The sequence below is a fragment of the Nycticebus coucang genome, chromosome 11 (genome assembly GCF_027406575.1).
Source record: "Nycticebus coucang isolate mNycCou1 chromosome 11, mNycCou1.pri, whole genome shotgun sequence".
NCBI classification, from domain to species: domain Eukaryota; kingdom Metazoa; phylum Chordata; class Mammalia; order Primates; family Lorisidae; genus Nycticebus; species Nycticebus coucang.
The window spans coordinates 18,089,224-18,104,897 of NC_069790.1; the positions used below are offsets into that span (position 1 = coordinate 18,089,224).

Genomic DNA, 15,674 nt, shown 5'->3' on the forward strand with positions numbered 1-15,674 from the left:
CAATGATAATGAACATATTTTCTTATTCCTAAATTTAATGAAATTTTCTTATTCCTAAATTTAATGAAATTTTATGATATTTCATCAGGCTTGTGAAGTTTTTAGAAGATGACCTTTGTTAAATTTCTATTTTAATTTTTGTTTTGAATTTACCAGGATTTGTTTTTCTATCATGAATTGGTATTAAATCCTCCACTTCTTTAAAATGAAAATTTGTTACCTTTTTGAGTATGTAGGTTATCCTACATTATTCTTTCATTTTTTAAGGTAACCTCTACTTAAGACTGGGCTAGGTGGCTCATAATCCTAGCACACTGGGAGGCCCACGTGGGTGGATTTCTTGAGCTCATGAGTTCGAGACCAGCCTGAGCAAAAGTGAGACCCCAGTCTCTACTGATAGCCCCAGAGTATCCCTCTATCAAAATATTCTGTCAGCTTTATATTTGACCACCACCTCAACAACTCAGCACCATCCCAATTCTGCATCTGGGGACACTGGAAACCTGAGTCACAACTTTCAGGTTTTGCCATAGAAGAGGAGCTCAGGAACTGGGTCTGGTCCTGGGAGCCGAAAGACCCACAGCTTCTGTCCCCAAGACCAGCCCCCTTTCCTGGCCATGCCCATGGCCTGCCCTCTGCCTGCAGCCATCCGTCTGACTACTCGGGAGGTCCTGGATGTCACTGACATAACTGAAATTGAACCTTCATTTTAGCCAAAAGTCAAGGCTGTCTGTCTATTTCCCCACTCTTCCCTCAGCTGTTGCCTTTGTGAGTCTTCACGATGACTGATGTCATCACTCCTGAGGAGGTGGTGCTGCAATAGGCGTCTGGTCCTGGTTCTAGGCCCTCCCTATCCTTTGGTCCAACCTAGCCTTCTTTCTTTGGAGACACATATGCACACGTGCGCATGCACACACACGTATACACACCCCCCTCCCCAGTTCTCCAAAACTGTATTATTCCCCATCATTTCTACTTCTTGTGGACCCCAGAGACCATCTACTATAATGTGCCTGGTTTCCGGTGGAACGACAATACCCCACATTTCTTGAGCATTTTCTGTGCATCTGGGACTGTGCTATACGTTTGGCTCATATTGTCCTGTTTACTCTTGTGTGACCCCTTGATGTTCCTCTTTACAGATGAGGAAAAGGAGATGAAACAACTTGTCCAGCACTACACGTTATCATGCCATTTTAGGGTCCTAAAAATCTCCTTCTGATGGGACTTCTGGGGAAAATGCCCAGATGCTGGTTCAGAGGGTGGGCATGCGCTTGGGGCAGGGATTGCTGTTCTGTGCTTGTCTCTTCCTCTGGAGCCAGCACACATGCTGGGGTCTACTGGTCTAAAGTGCTGAATGGAGAAGGAGGTTTGCCTCCAGCCAGGCCTGGCTTCATGTCCCAACTCTAAGTGTCCTAAGCAATGCAGCCTTGGAAAAGGAACTTAAAATAACAGGCTTACTGTTTTCATATCTAAGCTGAAGATAATAATATATATTTCACAAAGTCATTTTGTGAGCTATTATAATAAAACAATGACCATGAGCCTGTTAGTGTAGGGCTAGGGTGTCACAGATGTCCAACCAATGATGCCTATTATTGTTTTATTATTTCATAAGCATTTTTAAAACCTTGCTCAGAGCTCTACTCATCTATTATCCCTCCCTTCCCTTCCCCTGTGGTTAGATTTCCATCTCTCCTTTCTCTGGGGCCCCTCCCTATTTCCCCCCCTTCCCCATTTCATTCACCAGTCACCTCCTTGCACCACTAGGGAAGCAGCACCCAAGCCCTAACCTGGTCTCTGCCGCGTACAAAGGTGCGGCTCATCCCAATAGCTTGAAACCGGTCACCCTGGGCTCTTCTCTCCCTGCTTGGGACAAAAAGCCATGCTGGAATGCCTTGCATGACTTCGGTTCTTCTGTTTCCAGTTAAGTGTCCATCCCAAGGACCTGTGGCAGGGCTACAAGGAGGTTTTGAGCTGCTCTTCCTCCCACTGTCTGGTGCAGCTGGCCAGCAGCTCAGCTCCAGAGCAGCTGGCTCAAGTCCTGGGGTGAAAGGGAAACCCTGTCATCCCACAGTGCTTGGTCTGCACCAGGTCAGCTGCATTCAGTGCTATTGGTGGCGGGATTACCAGGTTCCAGGAGGCTTCTCCTGCTGGCCATGTTCAAGTTGGACATGCAGTGTGACTCTTTCCTGAAAACAGATAGTGATAGCCATGGAGGCCAAGGATGACAGTAGCTGTCCCCTGTCGGTGCTGAATCTGGACATGCACAACTAAGACACAGTCGATGGCCCTGCCTGGGGCTACGTGAGGATTCTTACTCCCAATCCACCCAGGCCTTGAGCATTTTCACTGACTCTTGGTCTCTTGGGTGTTCCCCTGGGAATAGAAGCAGAAAAGCCCTATCCCTGGTCTCTCAGCATCCTGGCCTCTCCCAGAGGCCCATGCCCTGGTCTCACTACCGCTGGTGGAATAAGGCTCTGGAGTGGCCAGCTGTCAGCCTGGCACAGACCCCACAGCCTCTTTCCCCAAAGGGAACCTGTCTAAAGATTTGGAGAATAACCTGTGCTGCTCAATCCAGGGCCACCAGCCACTTGAGGCCATTGAGCACTGAAGTCATACTAGTGCAGTAGCCCACACTGAAATGGATGGTTAGATCTGAAGCCACATTTTGAAGACTATGTAGAAGAGTGAAATAACTCATTCATAATGTTTACATTAATTAAATGTTGAGATGATTAGATTTTGGTCATCTTTGATTAACTAACAGCAGTATTAACACCAATTTTACCTTTCTCTCTTTACCTTTTTAATACAGCAACTAGAAAGTTTTAAATTTTGGTTCGCATTAGTGACTCATATTTATTTCTATTGAACGGCACTGTTAGAGGCTGATAATGTAAGAATCTGACCATCTTCCCTGAAGATTACACAAGTAAAATATTTTGCAAAAGATTTCAAGGGAGGAGAACTGTCTGGAGATTTACTCTAAAATGGTTGAAAAGCTGTGATTGGAAGCCTACTCCTATTTCCAGTTTTGAAGTTCATGCCCCGGGATTGTTGTCATTTTGCAAGACAGTCAGCAACTAGAAACATAGGGAACAATATTGCCCAGTTGTCAGTACCCTGGTCTGTGGGCAGGGCTGGCACAGGAGCCAATGTTGTAGATAATCGTCATGGCAGGGTGACGTAGTCAACCCTAGATGGGCCTCTGGGCCTTTGTCTTCCACTTCTTTTTGAACATGCCTCAGTGTGGGCTATGGGTAGACCCCAGCTTCTCTGGACCTCCATTTTTTCATCTGAAAAATGGGTAAAGATAACCAATGGCTGCTAATTTATATGATAATGATTCTGTATGAAAACAAAGACACACAAATGAGGTATGTCTTCTGCCCTTGTATAAATAGTCACCTTCTCTAATAGAAAAATAAATAGAAAAAGAAATCACCTATGTTATCCACCACACTAAACAGAAAACCACTCTGCTGCTTTCTATGTGCAGAAGAAAAACAAAAGAACTTTAATGTTTAATCTGAATTTAAACATCTTTTTAATTGAAGATCCAAAATTTATGCATGACTTAAGAATATCAATAAAAATTAAAAAAGGAATGTAAAGTCCAAACGATTCCGAAGGAAATCAGTCTCTCAGATTCCTTCACTGTTGGTCGATCTCCCTCAACTTCTCCTTTTGTGCTAGAGATTTCGAAATTAGGCACTCCTTTCTTCTAAGAAAGCCCAACATTCTCACCCCTTACTGCAGGTGCTAGGTCAAGGCTGAGACCCCTCAGCCTGCCTGAGAAGGAGAGGGGAAGTGGAAGGGCTGAAAATTACCTTTCTTCTGTTTTGGGGCTATTTCTTCATTCCACCTTCCACACTGTGCTGATAAAACTGAATGGCTGCAGAGGTGAGGCCCTTTCTGCTTCCTTCCCCTGTCTGGTGCCTGACTCCAGAGAAGAGGGAATAGTATTAGCGAACTCTGTGACCTGGTGATTACCAGGCTCTAGCCAACAGGAGGAATAAGCTCTTTACTCCACTCCTTACAGAATAATGCCTTTCACTTTCCCCAAGAGGAGACTCTTCCACCACAGTGACCCTTCACCACCACAAAAGTCCATCTTCACTCCTTACTCGCTCCTGCTCTATTATTTCCTTACAAGCTCCGTGACTGTGGGCAAGGTCTCAACTCTCCCAGCCACCAGTGTTCTCGTCTCCAACATAAAGAAAATAGCAGTGCAAAAATTTGTCTCTCTCTGAATTATATTAGTTAATTTCAATTTTAACCTCTGGGGTGAATGACTAGCTCTTACTTAGCTCTTTCCTGCATGAAAATCCCCCAGGAAAATATTTATTGAGAGACAAGAGCCTATCTTTTTTGAGTGATCACACCTTCAAGATGATCTTCAGCAGCCTCCTCAACTTTATTTCTAAGAAATGCTCCCAAGTTCTTTGGCTCACATTGTCACTCCCATCTAGTCTGTTTCTAAATGAGGTTTTCAGCAAAAGGAGAGCATGCCCCACACCTGGGTGCTGGTGCCCCCGGCATGTTCCAGAAGATAGCAGCTCAGTAACCAACAGCATTTTTTCAGGACTCAGGGTGTGTCAGACACTGTTCTAAACACTCTTCATGAGGTAACTTATTTATTCTTCACAAATGCCTAGTAAGGTAGGTCTTGAATTTGTTCCCTTTGGATAGAGGAGAAAATATAAGCAGCAAGAGGTTTTCAAATACATTCCGAGGACTTTATTCTCAGAAGCAGGGTAAAATCAATCTCAAATCTGTCACCGACAAGCTGCTAAACCTTGAACCATTTCCTTATCTGCGTCCAGTAGGGCACTATGGCGCTTGTACCAAACTTATGGAATTAGATGTAGTAACGGCTACAAAATGCTTGGCACATTGAAGGCATTCAGTAAGTGTCCATTACTTGGTGACTCTTTTTAAAAATTATATTTTGAATAGTGATGTCTTATTGACAGGAAGAAAAATAAATACTACAATGGCCATTCATCCACTTATTCCTTCACTCTTTCATCTACCCAGCAAACACCTGGGAATAGAGAGAAAAGAACACCTGATCTCAGTCCCCTGGGGGAGCACCCAGGCAGCAGGCCCAGGCCAAGCAGGAGGTGCTAGGAGAGAGGGAGACACTAGGGGGCGCTCCGAGAGAGGCCATTGGAGGCGCCGCCATCCCCGGCCTCCTGCGGGAGGGGCGCCTCCCGGGAGAGGGAAGCCCAAAATGCTGGCGGGAGTTAGCTAGGAAAAGTGGGATATACAGCAGTCCACACGCAAAAACCCGAAAGGCCATGTGTGAAAGGGGATCACAGAACCGTAGGTAGAGAGAGGCTGAAGATGGAAGGGGACGAGCGTGGCTGGGAACCTCTGATCTGAGGACTCTGCCCTTGACCCTCCGAGGAGGGCGGAGCCGGGACTAGAACGTGGAGCCCGGAAGTGACTGGGCCGGATCAGTCCTGAGGTCGGGAACGCGGGTGCGAGGGGGGGATGGGAGGCCTGGAGAGAGTGAGGTGGAGGCAGGGGTGAGCCTGGAGATATTTGGGAGGCAGAATCCACAGGAACTGGAGTGTGATGGAGAAAGGGAAGAGGAATTGAGGTTCCCGGCTTGGGAGAAGTGGGGTCTGGGAGGAGATGCGCTCATGCCGGCTCTGCACAAATTCAGTTTGAGGTCCTGTGTCAGACACACCTGAGATGTCCAGGAGTCACCTGGCTGCCGTGTGTGCAGATAGTCCCCGACTTACGATTTTTGACTTTATGATGGTGTGAAAGCGACAGGCATTCAACAGAAAACATACTCTGAATGTCGAATTTTGATTTCTTGCCGGTCTAGTGATATATGCATAGGATCCTGTCCTATGATGCATGGGCAGTGGCGGGGGGCCACAGCTGCCAGTAGGTAAAGCAGGAATCGAAATCTGGATAACAGCAACTCGGAGGGGATGAATTGGGAACAGGAGTTTGTAAGAATACCCTAAGATATTTTAAATGTCTTGGGTTAGAGGAAGAAAAACAGACAAAAGGAATCTCCTCTACGGAAGAAGCTGGGGTTTGGTAGAGAGACATTCTCAGGTAGCTGAGGAGGAGGAGACAAACCCGAGCCTTAACCAAGCCTTCTGGAATGCAGTGTTCAGGCACGTGCAGGAGGCCCGTGGGACCCCACGCTGCAGCTGAGCAGAGGTAAGTAGTTGGTGTAGGACATCTCTCTAGATGGTTGAAGATGAGCTCTCTGTGGGCTGATGATGCATAACACAGGCCCCCCCCACCAATGATGCTGGCTGACAAGCCCAACTCGCTGGCACTGCTGAGGATTTGCTCTGCCTCAGGGAAGGGGGTGAAAAGAGAGAAGAGCAGGACCTGGCTGAGGTCATGACCTTTTCCCATGAGACGGTTCTAGGTGCCATATCATCATTGCATCTTTATTCCCAAAGAACTTAGCACAATGCCTAGTACATAGTGGGACTTAAGGAATTCCACTGAATCATCTCTGCCATCTATCCTATTATGCACTTGGATCTACAGCGGCAAACATTGCAGTGCTGTCTTTACAGAGCGTGGATGTGCTAACAGGTGGTGAGGCCTTCCGCGCACCAGGAGGCGGGAGGCCCGGGTTCACCCTCACCTACCGCAAGTTTGTTGTGGGAAACTGAGCCACACCACCAGGTCTAACAGTTCTTGGAAGTGATTGCTGGCTGCCCTGGAGGAGAGTAGGGTTCCGGCAGACATGCTGTCCCTCCTCCAAGCATCAATTCTGGTAGTCCTTGAGGCTTGTAAGTTGTCTTCCTCTCCCATTTACTTTTGACTGATACTGTCTAATTTTATAATTTTTTTAATTCCAAGTTTTTGGTTTATTTACTCTCCCCTCTTTCTTTTCTTGTTTTCCAGCGTGTGTGTATGGTGCCATTCACCTAGAGCAACCACAGCCTTCCAGTACTAAAATGCTGGCAAAGACAGCCCGCCTGGAATGTGTGGTGTCGGGAGTAACAATTTCTGCAGTGCCCATATTTTGGTATCAAGAAAGACCTAATCAAAACATAAAGGTTTTGGCATTCATTTTACCTAATGGCACTGTCACAAGGGCATCAGACATTGCTCCAAACAAATTTGAGGTGGACAGGGTGCCTGAAACATCTACATCTATCTTCATCATTCACAACGTAGAGAAACAAGACTCAGCCACCTACTATTGTGCCTCCTGGGACATGCACAGTGTCACACAGTTAGAGCCATCTCATTCAACAAATGTTCCTTGGTTCTTTATTCATTATTACGAATCGGGAAACCACAGTTACCACCAGTGTGCTCTTATTTGAGATAAATGTTCATGGAGTGACTCTGTTCATTCTCAAATTCTGTTTTCTTGAGCAAGAGGCTTTGCATAAGTATACACAAGTGGTCACCTTCACCTTTTCAGAAATCTGCTTTCTCTCCAACAGCTTTTCTAGATCACCCACATTTATTCATCTGGGTCAACCTCCCTTGTCCTTTTTTCCTGCCAATCACACCCATTTTTGTGCAATTTATTCCTCCTAGTCAATTTGGATCCCATTATTTATCTCTATTCTCCCTATTTCCTTTGATTTAAGAATGGGCATAAGAATAAAAGGTATTCATTTACCTAGAGGCTAAAATATAACGTACACATCATGATCTAACCACAGGCAGAGCAGAGAGCAAGGACAAATATATCACATGAATGCCTTGGAATGGTGATGTTTGATTTTGCACTAACATTTCTAATTGAGTTCACATCCAATTTGACTTTGGATTGGCATTAGAGGAATAGTTTTTGTTCTGGCTTAAGATTTTATTCATCCAACAGAAAGTTTTTTTTTTTTTTGTAGAGACAGAGTCTCACTGTACCGCCCTCGGGTAGAGTGCCGTGGCGTCACACGGCTCACAGCAACCTCTAACTCTCGGGCTTACGCGATTCTCCTGCCTCAGCCTCCCGAGCAGCTGGGACTACAGGCGCCCACCACGACGCCCGGCTATTTTTTGGTTGCAGTTTGGCCGGGGCCGGGTTTGAACCCGCCACCCTCGGCATGTGGGGCCGGCGCCCTACTCACTAAGCCACAGGCGCCGCCCCCCAACAGAAAGTTTTTGATAGACTACTCTGAGCCAGGTATTATGTGCAGCAGCAATAAGGCTCATATGCACTTCTAATGAGACACTTTGTTACTGGGCAGCTGAAGGCCACTAAAATGACAGCCCTCAACATAAATACATCTTATGGTTATAAATCACTTAGGAATTTTGATTAAACCAGCTCGACATGGTTTACAATTTGTTTTTGTTGCTTTAATTTTGTTTTTTTACTATGAAACTTTTTTTTTTTTTGAGACAGAGTGTCCCTTTGTTGCCCCTGGTAGAGAGCTGGGACATCATAGCTTACAGCAACCTCAGACTCTAGGGGTCAAGCAATTCTCTTGCCTCAGCCTCCTGCCTAACTGAGAGTATAGGCACCTGCCACAACACCCATCTATTTTTAGAGATGGGTTCTCATTCTAGCTCAGGCTGGTCTCAAACTTGTGAGCACAAGTGACTGCCCCACCTCAGCCTCCCAGAGTGCCGGGATTAGAGGCATGAACCACCATGCCCTCTCTGAAACTCTTTCTTGAAATATGATCTTATATATAAAACAGATAAAAGCAAGATTTCCTCTGTTAAAGAACTGAGGCATGTATGATTGTTAGGCTCAACTTCTCAAATAGTTCTTAAACTTTGATCCTTCAACAACTTGATAATTGGCTGTGCGTGTGATGTACAGTCGTCGAGACCCGGGGCTCTCCCATCAGAGAGTCAACCCATATCGACTCGGTCTTTAGTGCTGATGAGCCCTGTGGCAAGGCCTTGAGCTTCTCTAGCTCTGTTTCCTCACCTGTGAAACAAAGATTCCTCAGTCATCTAATGAGAGGTTGTGAGAACTCCTGAGATGATGTGTACAAAGGCTTTGGCCCAGTGCTTGCCATACTGTGATAGCCCTGTAAGTGTTAGCTTTAAAAAAAAAAAAAATAGCTAGCAAATTAGCACACTTATATAGTCATGGGTTGCTTAACAATAGGCATAGCTCTAGGCTGTTTGGTTGTATGAACAGCATAGTGTGTACTCCACAAATCTAGATGGAATGGCCTGTAACACAGCTAGGTGCTATGGGATACCCTGGGATACAAACCTGTACAGCATTGTACTGTCCTGAATACTGTAATTGTAGCACAATGATACATATTTTTATATCTAAACACATCCAAACAAAGAAAAAGTAGAGTACAAATATCGTGTAAAAGATAAAAAATGGTACACCTGTATGGGGCAGCTCCTTTATATGACCACTGTCTTTGACAAAAATGTTGTTACATGTTATGACTGTATACACAGGAACACACACGCACACAGAGCTTTGTAAATCCAGGGCTTAGTAGCACATCTGTCATAGTGTCTTACTGTTATAGTTTATAGATAGAATAAAGTTGAAGAAACTTTCACAAGAGTTCATCCCAGGTTAATTCAAATTAAGTTTTCTTTTTGTGTGTGTGTGGATAATATGAGGGTAAACACAATTAGGTTGTGTCGTTTGTGTTTGTGAGGTAGAGACCCAGTTACCATTGAGCCTTTCACCCAGGGAAGTGTGCCACATACCCCTATATTGCACCCATTCAGTGGAAACTTATCAACTTCCCTAACCCTTTAACCTTTCCCTTCTCTTGAATTTCATTGTGTCTGTCTATTACAGTTCCATGGGACCTTAGACTTAAACACAGCTGGAGAGGACACTGGCCTTTTGCATGGTGTAAACAACCATTATGGGGGAAAACAAGTCGATGTTAGGGGTCATTTGCTTCTTGTGCCCCTTGACCTTATGGCTAAAGTGAGCTCCACCAGGGACATTTTGACCACATCAAAGGCAAACCAGCTCTGTCCTAAGTAAACATTTGCCAATTAAATGGTTGTTTAAATTTCTGATTCATACAAGTAAATTCATAGTAGTGGGGGCACAAGTAGTATCTATTGAATTGAGAGTGATATTTTGAGGTATTAACATTACCTAATGTGTCAGGTATAGGTAACGTTTTGTATAGATGGATGCCCTAAATTAGTGATCTTCCGCTGGCCTGCCGTGGCCCACTGGTGCGCCCTGAGAGGATCTTAGGTGTGCTGTGAAAATTTTTGAAGATCTTTAATTAAATTATTTTCAAAAGACATTCAAAGCACAGTAAGTATATTTTTTTTACTCTTTTTTTTTTTTAATCAACATAATTTAACTGTGATGCTGAAGTTTAACTATAGGGTCAAGTGTGCTGTGAGATAAAAAGATGGAGAAAGATTCCCGTACATATTCTGATGATTTTGATTCAACTTATTTTTTTCTATACTTGGGGTGGATGAAACACAATGACTGAATAATAGAACCAACATTTAATTATCTAATTAAGGCTTAATGAGATTAAGGAAATTTACAAAGCTCTATGTTCATATACCATATCATCATTGCCCAATTCCCCACTCATACCAGTACTTTGGGAGAAGTAAATAGGCATTAGGAGGCATATCATAAAAATCACAATTCTAGAAATGGCCAGACCCACCTGAAGACCTCCAGTAACTGTTTTACCTTGAGTGCTGTTCATTTTCAGTCCTGTGAATGGGTTCTGGGAGGCAGCCGGGGGGAGAGAAAGAGGTGCAGACTTTGAAGCAGGTATCTATAGACATAGTGATCATGAGTGTGTTTTCCTATGTCATTTCTATACTTTCTGAATTGTCTAACCATTATAACTTTGGAATTTTATTTTAAAATTTACTTTTAAGAAGAATTCACAATAATGTTCATAACAGTAAAAATATCTCAGTACATTATTAACCACCAAGAGACATGTAACATTTGCTGATTAGAAAGGCCTGTTGTGAGCTCTGTTTGATCTCCCCTTCCCTAATGACTTTTGCTACTTTTAAAAAATAAAATCTTGGCTTTTTCCACCTGATTATTACTGATGCAATATGATAACTTAAAGAAAATGTTTATGCTTTGGGTGCTTAAGGCAGCTTCATTGGAGTTGTATGTCTTTCTCAGGTGCTAGCATTTCCAAGGCTGTGGATCCATGTTTTGGAGGGGGAAATAAACAATTCCTTCAGTGGGTTAATTGCTGTAGAAGAGAATGGCTATTCTTACCTCCACCTCTCAGATTCTGGACATCAACCTCTGGCTATGGAGCAAATGACAATACTCCATCTTTGTTTTTCAACCTTCTTTATCTGACAGCACACTTGAGCCTTTAGTTAAACTTCTGCAGCACACTTAAATTCCGTTGATCAAAAAAAGAGTAAAAAAATATATACTTACTGTGCTTTCAACTTCTTTTGAAAACAATCAATGATCTTTAAAAAATTTTGTGGCATACCAGTTCAAATTTCTTTTGAAAATAATTTAATTAATGATCTTTAAAATTTTTTGTGGCACTCCAGTTAAAAATTACTAGTTCTATATATTGGCTACTAGGGGACTGAAGGCAATGGTCAGGGAGGGACTCTGATGTCACTCTCTTATTTTCCAGCCTCCTGCTGATGCTTCCATTGGCTTCTCCTAAACAGTGACTGGAACACAAGAAAGACCATTAGTACAAATCCTAGCAATTAGAATTTTAAGGCAGAGTGAGATAGAGAGTGGACTCGGAGGTGCAAAGGATGAAATCAAACACATAATCTCATATGTGAGTTACGTCTGAGCCCAAATAAGTAGCAGCTGTGTAAGTTGTCCACCCAAGGTGTAACAAACTGGCAACATATGGAGGTGTCAGCGTAAGGAACTGGGTCTACTGTACTGATATGTACATGTGGTATATGGCCAGTCTACAAAAACTGGGTCAACTTATGGAGGTGGTCAATGTAGGGAGGTGGTCAACTATGGAGGTTTTACTGTATTTTATCTAGTTTGTTCCATTTCACTTTCCACAAAACCACCAAGATCCCATCTCCAACAGAACAGGATGTGTGTAACAGTAACAAACAGGAAACTTAACAAGTCTTGACAGATCATAAAAGCATGTGTTTTTCTACTCAGTTTCTCACTAGGACCATGCAGATTATTTGTAATGCTTTTGTTCTTAGAGTAAGTGAAGGATCCTCAGGTTATTTGTTCAGTTATAAATTAATCACCAGCACATGAGTAGAAAAAATAAGCAACATAAAAGTGATCTGCATTTAGACAAACGATTATAGTGCTTTATGATGATAGTGCTTCATCAACAATTATAATAATTAAGCCAACTTTGTGTTTTTGATGTTCTCTGAGACAATAAATGAGTGTAAAGTAGACAGTCTCAACTCTCATTAAATGCTGAGAATAGAGGACACCTGTCACATTCATGAAAACTAAAATCTGTCTCCCCAGTTGTTTTCATTGATCTTCTGTAGCTCTTTAATCCACTTTCTTGATATTTTTGCATCAACTAACAATTTTAATCATATACTGATCATTAGTATTCTACTGTGGTCCTGTTTTGTTCTTTTTGTATACTTATCAATAAAAGTTACAGAGTAATTGTCAAAAACCCATAGTTATATTCTAGAGGTGCTAAAATTAGAATGTCCAGCTCATGAGTCAGCACACTTCTATGACTCTCCTTATTTTCTTTGCTTTGCCACAGAAAAACAGAAAAGTTAACTGATGTATGAGTACAGAGTTGAATATCTAGCATATCTAGCGAGTGATTTTTAACTGGTATGCCACAAAATTTTTTAAAAATCATTAATTAAATTATTTTCAAAAGAAGTTCATAGTACAGTAAGTATATTCTGTTTTTTTTTTTTGATTGACATAATTTAAGTGTGCTGTGGACATTTAAATAGAGGTTTAACATCTCTGGTCTTGGGATTTTGTGACATGAGCTAATCTTACTGGAGTTAGATGATATCTCAGAGTAGTTTTGATTTGCATTTCTCTGATGATTAAGGATGATGAGCAATTTTTTCATATGTCTGTAGATAGTGCGTCTGTCTTCTTCAGAGAAGTTTCCCTTCAAGTCCCTTGCCCAGCCTGAGATGGGATCACTTGTTCTTTTCTTGCTAATATGTTGAGTCCTCTGTGGATTTTGGTTAGTAAACCTTTGTCGGAGACATTACCTGCAAATATCTTCTCCCATTCTGAGGGCTGTTTGTTTGCTTTACTTACTGTGTTCTTGGCCGTGCAGAAGCTTTTTAGTTTGATCAGGTCCCAGTAGTGTATTTTTGAAGCTGCTTTAATTCCCCTGGGGCGGGGTCCTCCTCATAAAATATTTGCCCAGATCGATTTCTTCAAGAGTTTTCCCTGCACTTTCTTCTATTATTTTTATAGTTTCATGTCTTAAGTTTAAATCTTTAATCCAGTGAGAGTCTATCTTAGTTAATAGTGAAAGGTGTGGGTCCAGTTTCAGTCTTCTACAGGTTGCCAGCCAGTTCACCCAGCACCATTTGTTAAATAGGGAATCTTTTCCCCACTGAATGTTTTTAATTGGCTTGTCAAAGATCAAATAACGGTAAGTAGCTGGGTTCATCTCTTGGTTCTCTATTTTGTTTCATACATCTACCTCTCTGTTTTTGTGCCAGTACCATGCTGTTTTGATCACTATCGATTTATAGTATAGTCTGAGGTCTGGTAGCTTGATTCCTCCTGCTTTGTTTTTATTTCTGAGTAATGTCTTGGCTATTCAAGGTTTTTTCTGATTCCATATAAAATGAAGTATTATTTTTTCAAGATCTTTAAAGTATGACAGTGGAGCTTTAATAGAGATTGCATTAAAATTATATATTGCTTTGGGTAGTATGGACATTTTAACGTGGATGTGGAAAAAAGGGAACACTTCTACACTGCTGGTGGAAATGCAAATTAACATGTTCCTTTTGGAAAGATGTTTGGAGAACACTTAGAGATCTAAAAATAGACCTGCCATTCAATCCTATAATTCGTCTACTAGGTATATACCCAGAAGACCAAAAATCACATTATAACAAAGATATTTGCACCAGAATGTTTATTGCAGCCCAGTTCACAATTGCTAAGTCATGGAAAAAGCCCAAGTGCCCATCGATCCATGAATGGATTAATAAACTGCGGTATATGTACACCATGGAGTATTATGCAGCCTTAAAGAAAGATGGAGACTTTACCTCGTTCATGTTTATGTGGATGGAGCTGGAACATATTCTTCTTAGTAAAGTATCTCAAAATGGAAGAAAAAGTATCCAATGTACTCAGCCCTACTATGAAACTAATTGTTGGTTTTCATATGAAAGGTATAACCCAGTTATAACCTAACAATATGGGGAAGGAGAATGGGGGAGGAGGGAGGATGGGTGGAGGATAGAGTAATTGGTGGGATCACACCTACAGTGCATCTTACAACTGTACATTGAAGGGTACACTTTACTTGAAACTTACTAAATGTAGAATATAAATATCTGAACACAATAACTAAGAAAATGCCAGGAAGGCTATGTTAACCAGTGTGATGAAAATATGTCAAATGATATATAAAACCAGTGTATGGTGCCCCATGATTGCATTAATGTACATAGCTATGATTTAATAATAAATTAAAAAAATAAATATAGGTTTAAGTGTGTCATGAGATAGAAAAGGTTGAAAAACACTGGTCTAGGGTACTCTATCAAGGATCTCAGTTCTATATGAGCATAAATAAAATAATAAGTGTTCTGATATGAGTACAGTATTAATAACTTTGGTTGACTGAGTACTCTTCATGTGCTAGGCACTGTACTAACCACTTTATACTGTATACTTCATCTCATTTAATCCTAATAAAATTACTAGGAGATAGCTATTATTAGTAATATCATCATCTCAATTGTATAGATATTTTATAGGTACAAATTGGAAACTTTTTAAGTGACCTGATAGTAAACAGTAAGGCTAGGATTTGAATTCACATCTGGCTGATTGCAAAGTCTATTGCCTTGATCCCAGAGTGATAAGAAAAACCAAACCAAACAAAAACGTTTTAATATTTTGAGACATTTTGAGAGGAAATAGAGAATTTTATGATTCATTTTATGATTAGTCATGAATAGTTTGTTTTAACCTGAACCATTAGACTGCATTCCCCAGGGTAACATGAAGTTATTTAAATCAATGCCTGCAGAGTTTACTTAGAGACAATCTGTAAGAGTTTTCTGCAGAGAATTTTATTGTAAAATCATTTTATTTGACTTCTGTGCTTTTAAAAGAAACATAACAAACATTGTGTCTAGTGGCAACAGAAAGGCATCAAGATGGAACATAAAGATAGGGCCCTTGACTGTCTTCTTTGCTGCTGTGCTGCCCCACTCCCAGTGTTTTGCAGAGCACAGAAATACCCAAATGTGGATGGAAAAGGGAGTACAGGACTAGATACAACCTCGGCCTGGCCTGAGGTGCCACATTGTTCCCTCATTCCCACGTAGCAGTGGTCCAGGGAATGTCTGGCATGGGTTGAAGGCCAAGTTCATGTCAGACCCTGAATTTTACGTAGCTTTTCTTACTTAGATATTATCATCCCCTCTCTAGAAGAGGAACCTAGGATTTAGAGAGACTCTGTAGTATCTAAGATCATGCAGGCATCGCTGTAGCAGACAAGGGATTGAAAGCTGAGTAAGACTATCATTAAAACCCCACCCTTTTCCCACTGCACTACACT

At 41.9% G+C, this 15,674-nt stretch overlaps 1 protein-coding gene across 3 annotated transcripts in view; it reads left to right on the top strand.

The window, feature by feature from the left end:
* The first annotated feature begins 5,240 nt into the window (after positions 1 to 5,240).
* Positions 5,241 to 15,674, top strand: part of LOC128598883 (T-cell receptor gamma chain C region C10.5) — a 60,077-nt gene continuing 49,643 nt past the window's right edge. The window contains exons 1-4 of one of the 3 annotated variants that reach the window (XM_053609724.1): positions 5,241 to 5,476; positions 6,015 to 6,192; positions 6,564 to 6,782; positions 6,898 to 7,221. In XM_053609724.1, the coding sequence (XP_053465699.1) occupies positions 6,737 to 6,782; positions 6,898 to 7,221 (370 nt within the window). In that variant the 5' untranslated portion in view covers positions 5,241 to 5,476; positions 6,015 to 6,192; positions 6,564 to 6,736. Of the gene's footprint in view, positions 6,193 to 6,563; positions 6,783 to 6,897; positions 7,222 to 15,674 lie in introns of those variants that run through there. The other 2 variants (XM_053609725.1, XM_053609726.1) reach the window with 2 other exon arrangements.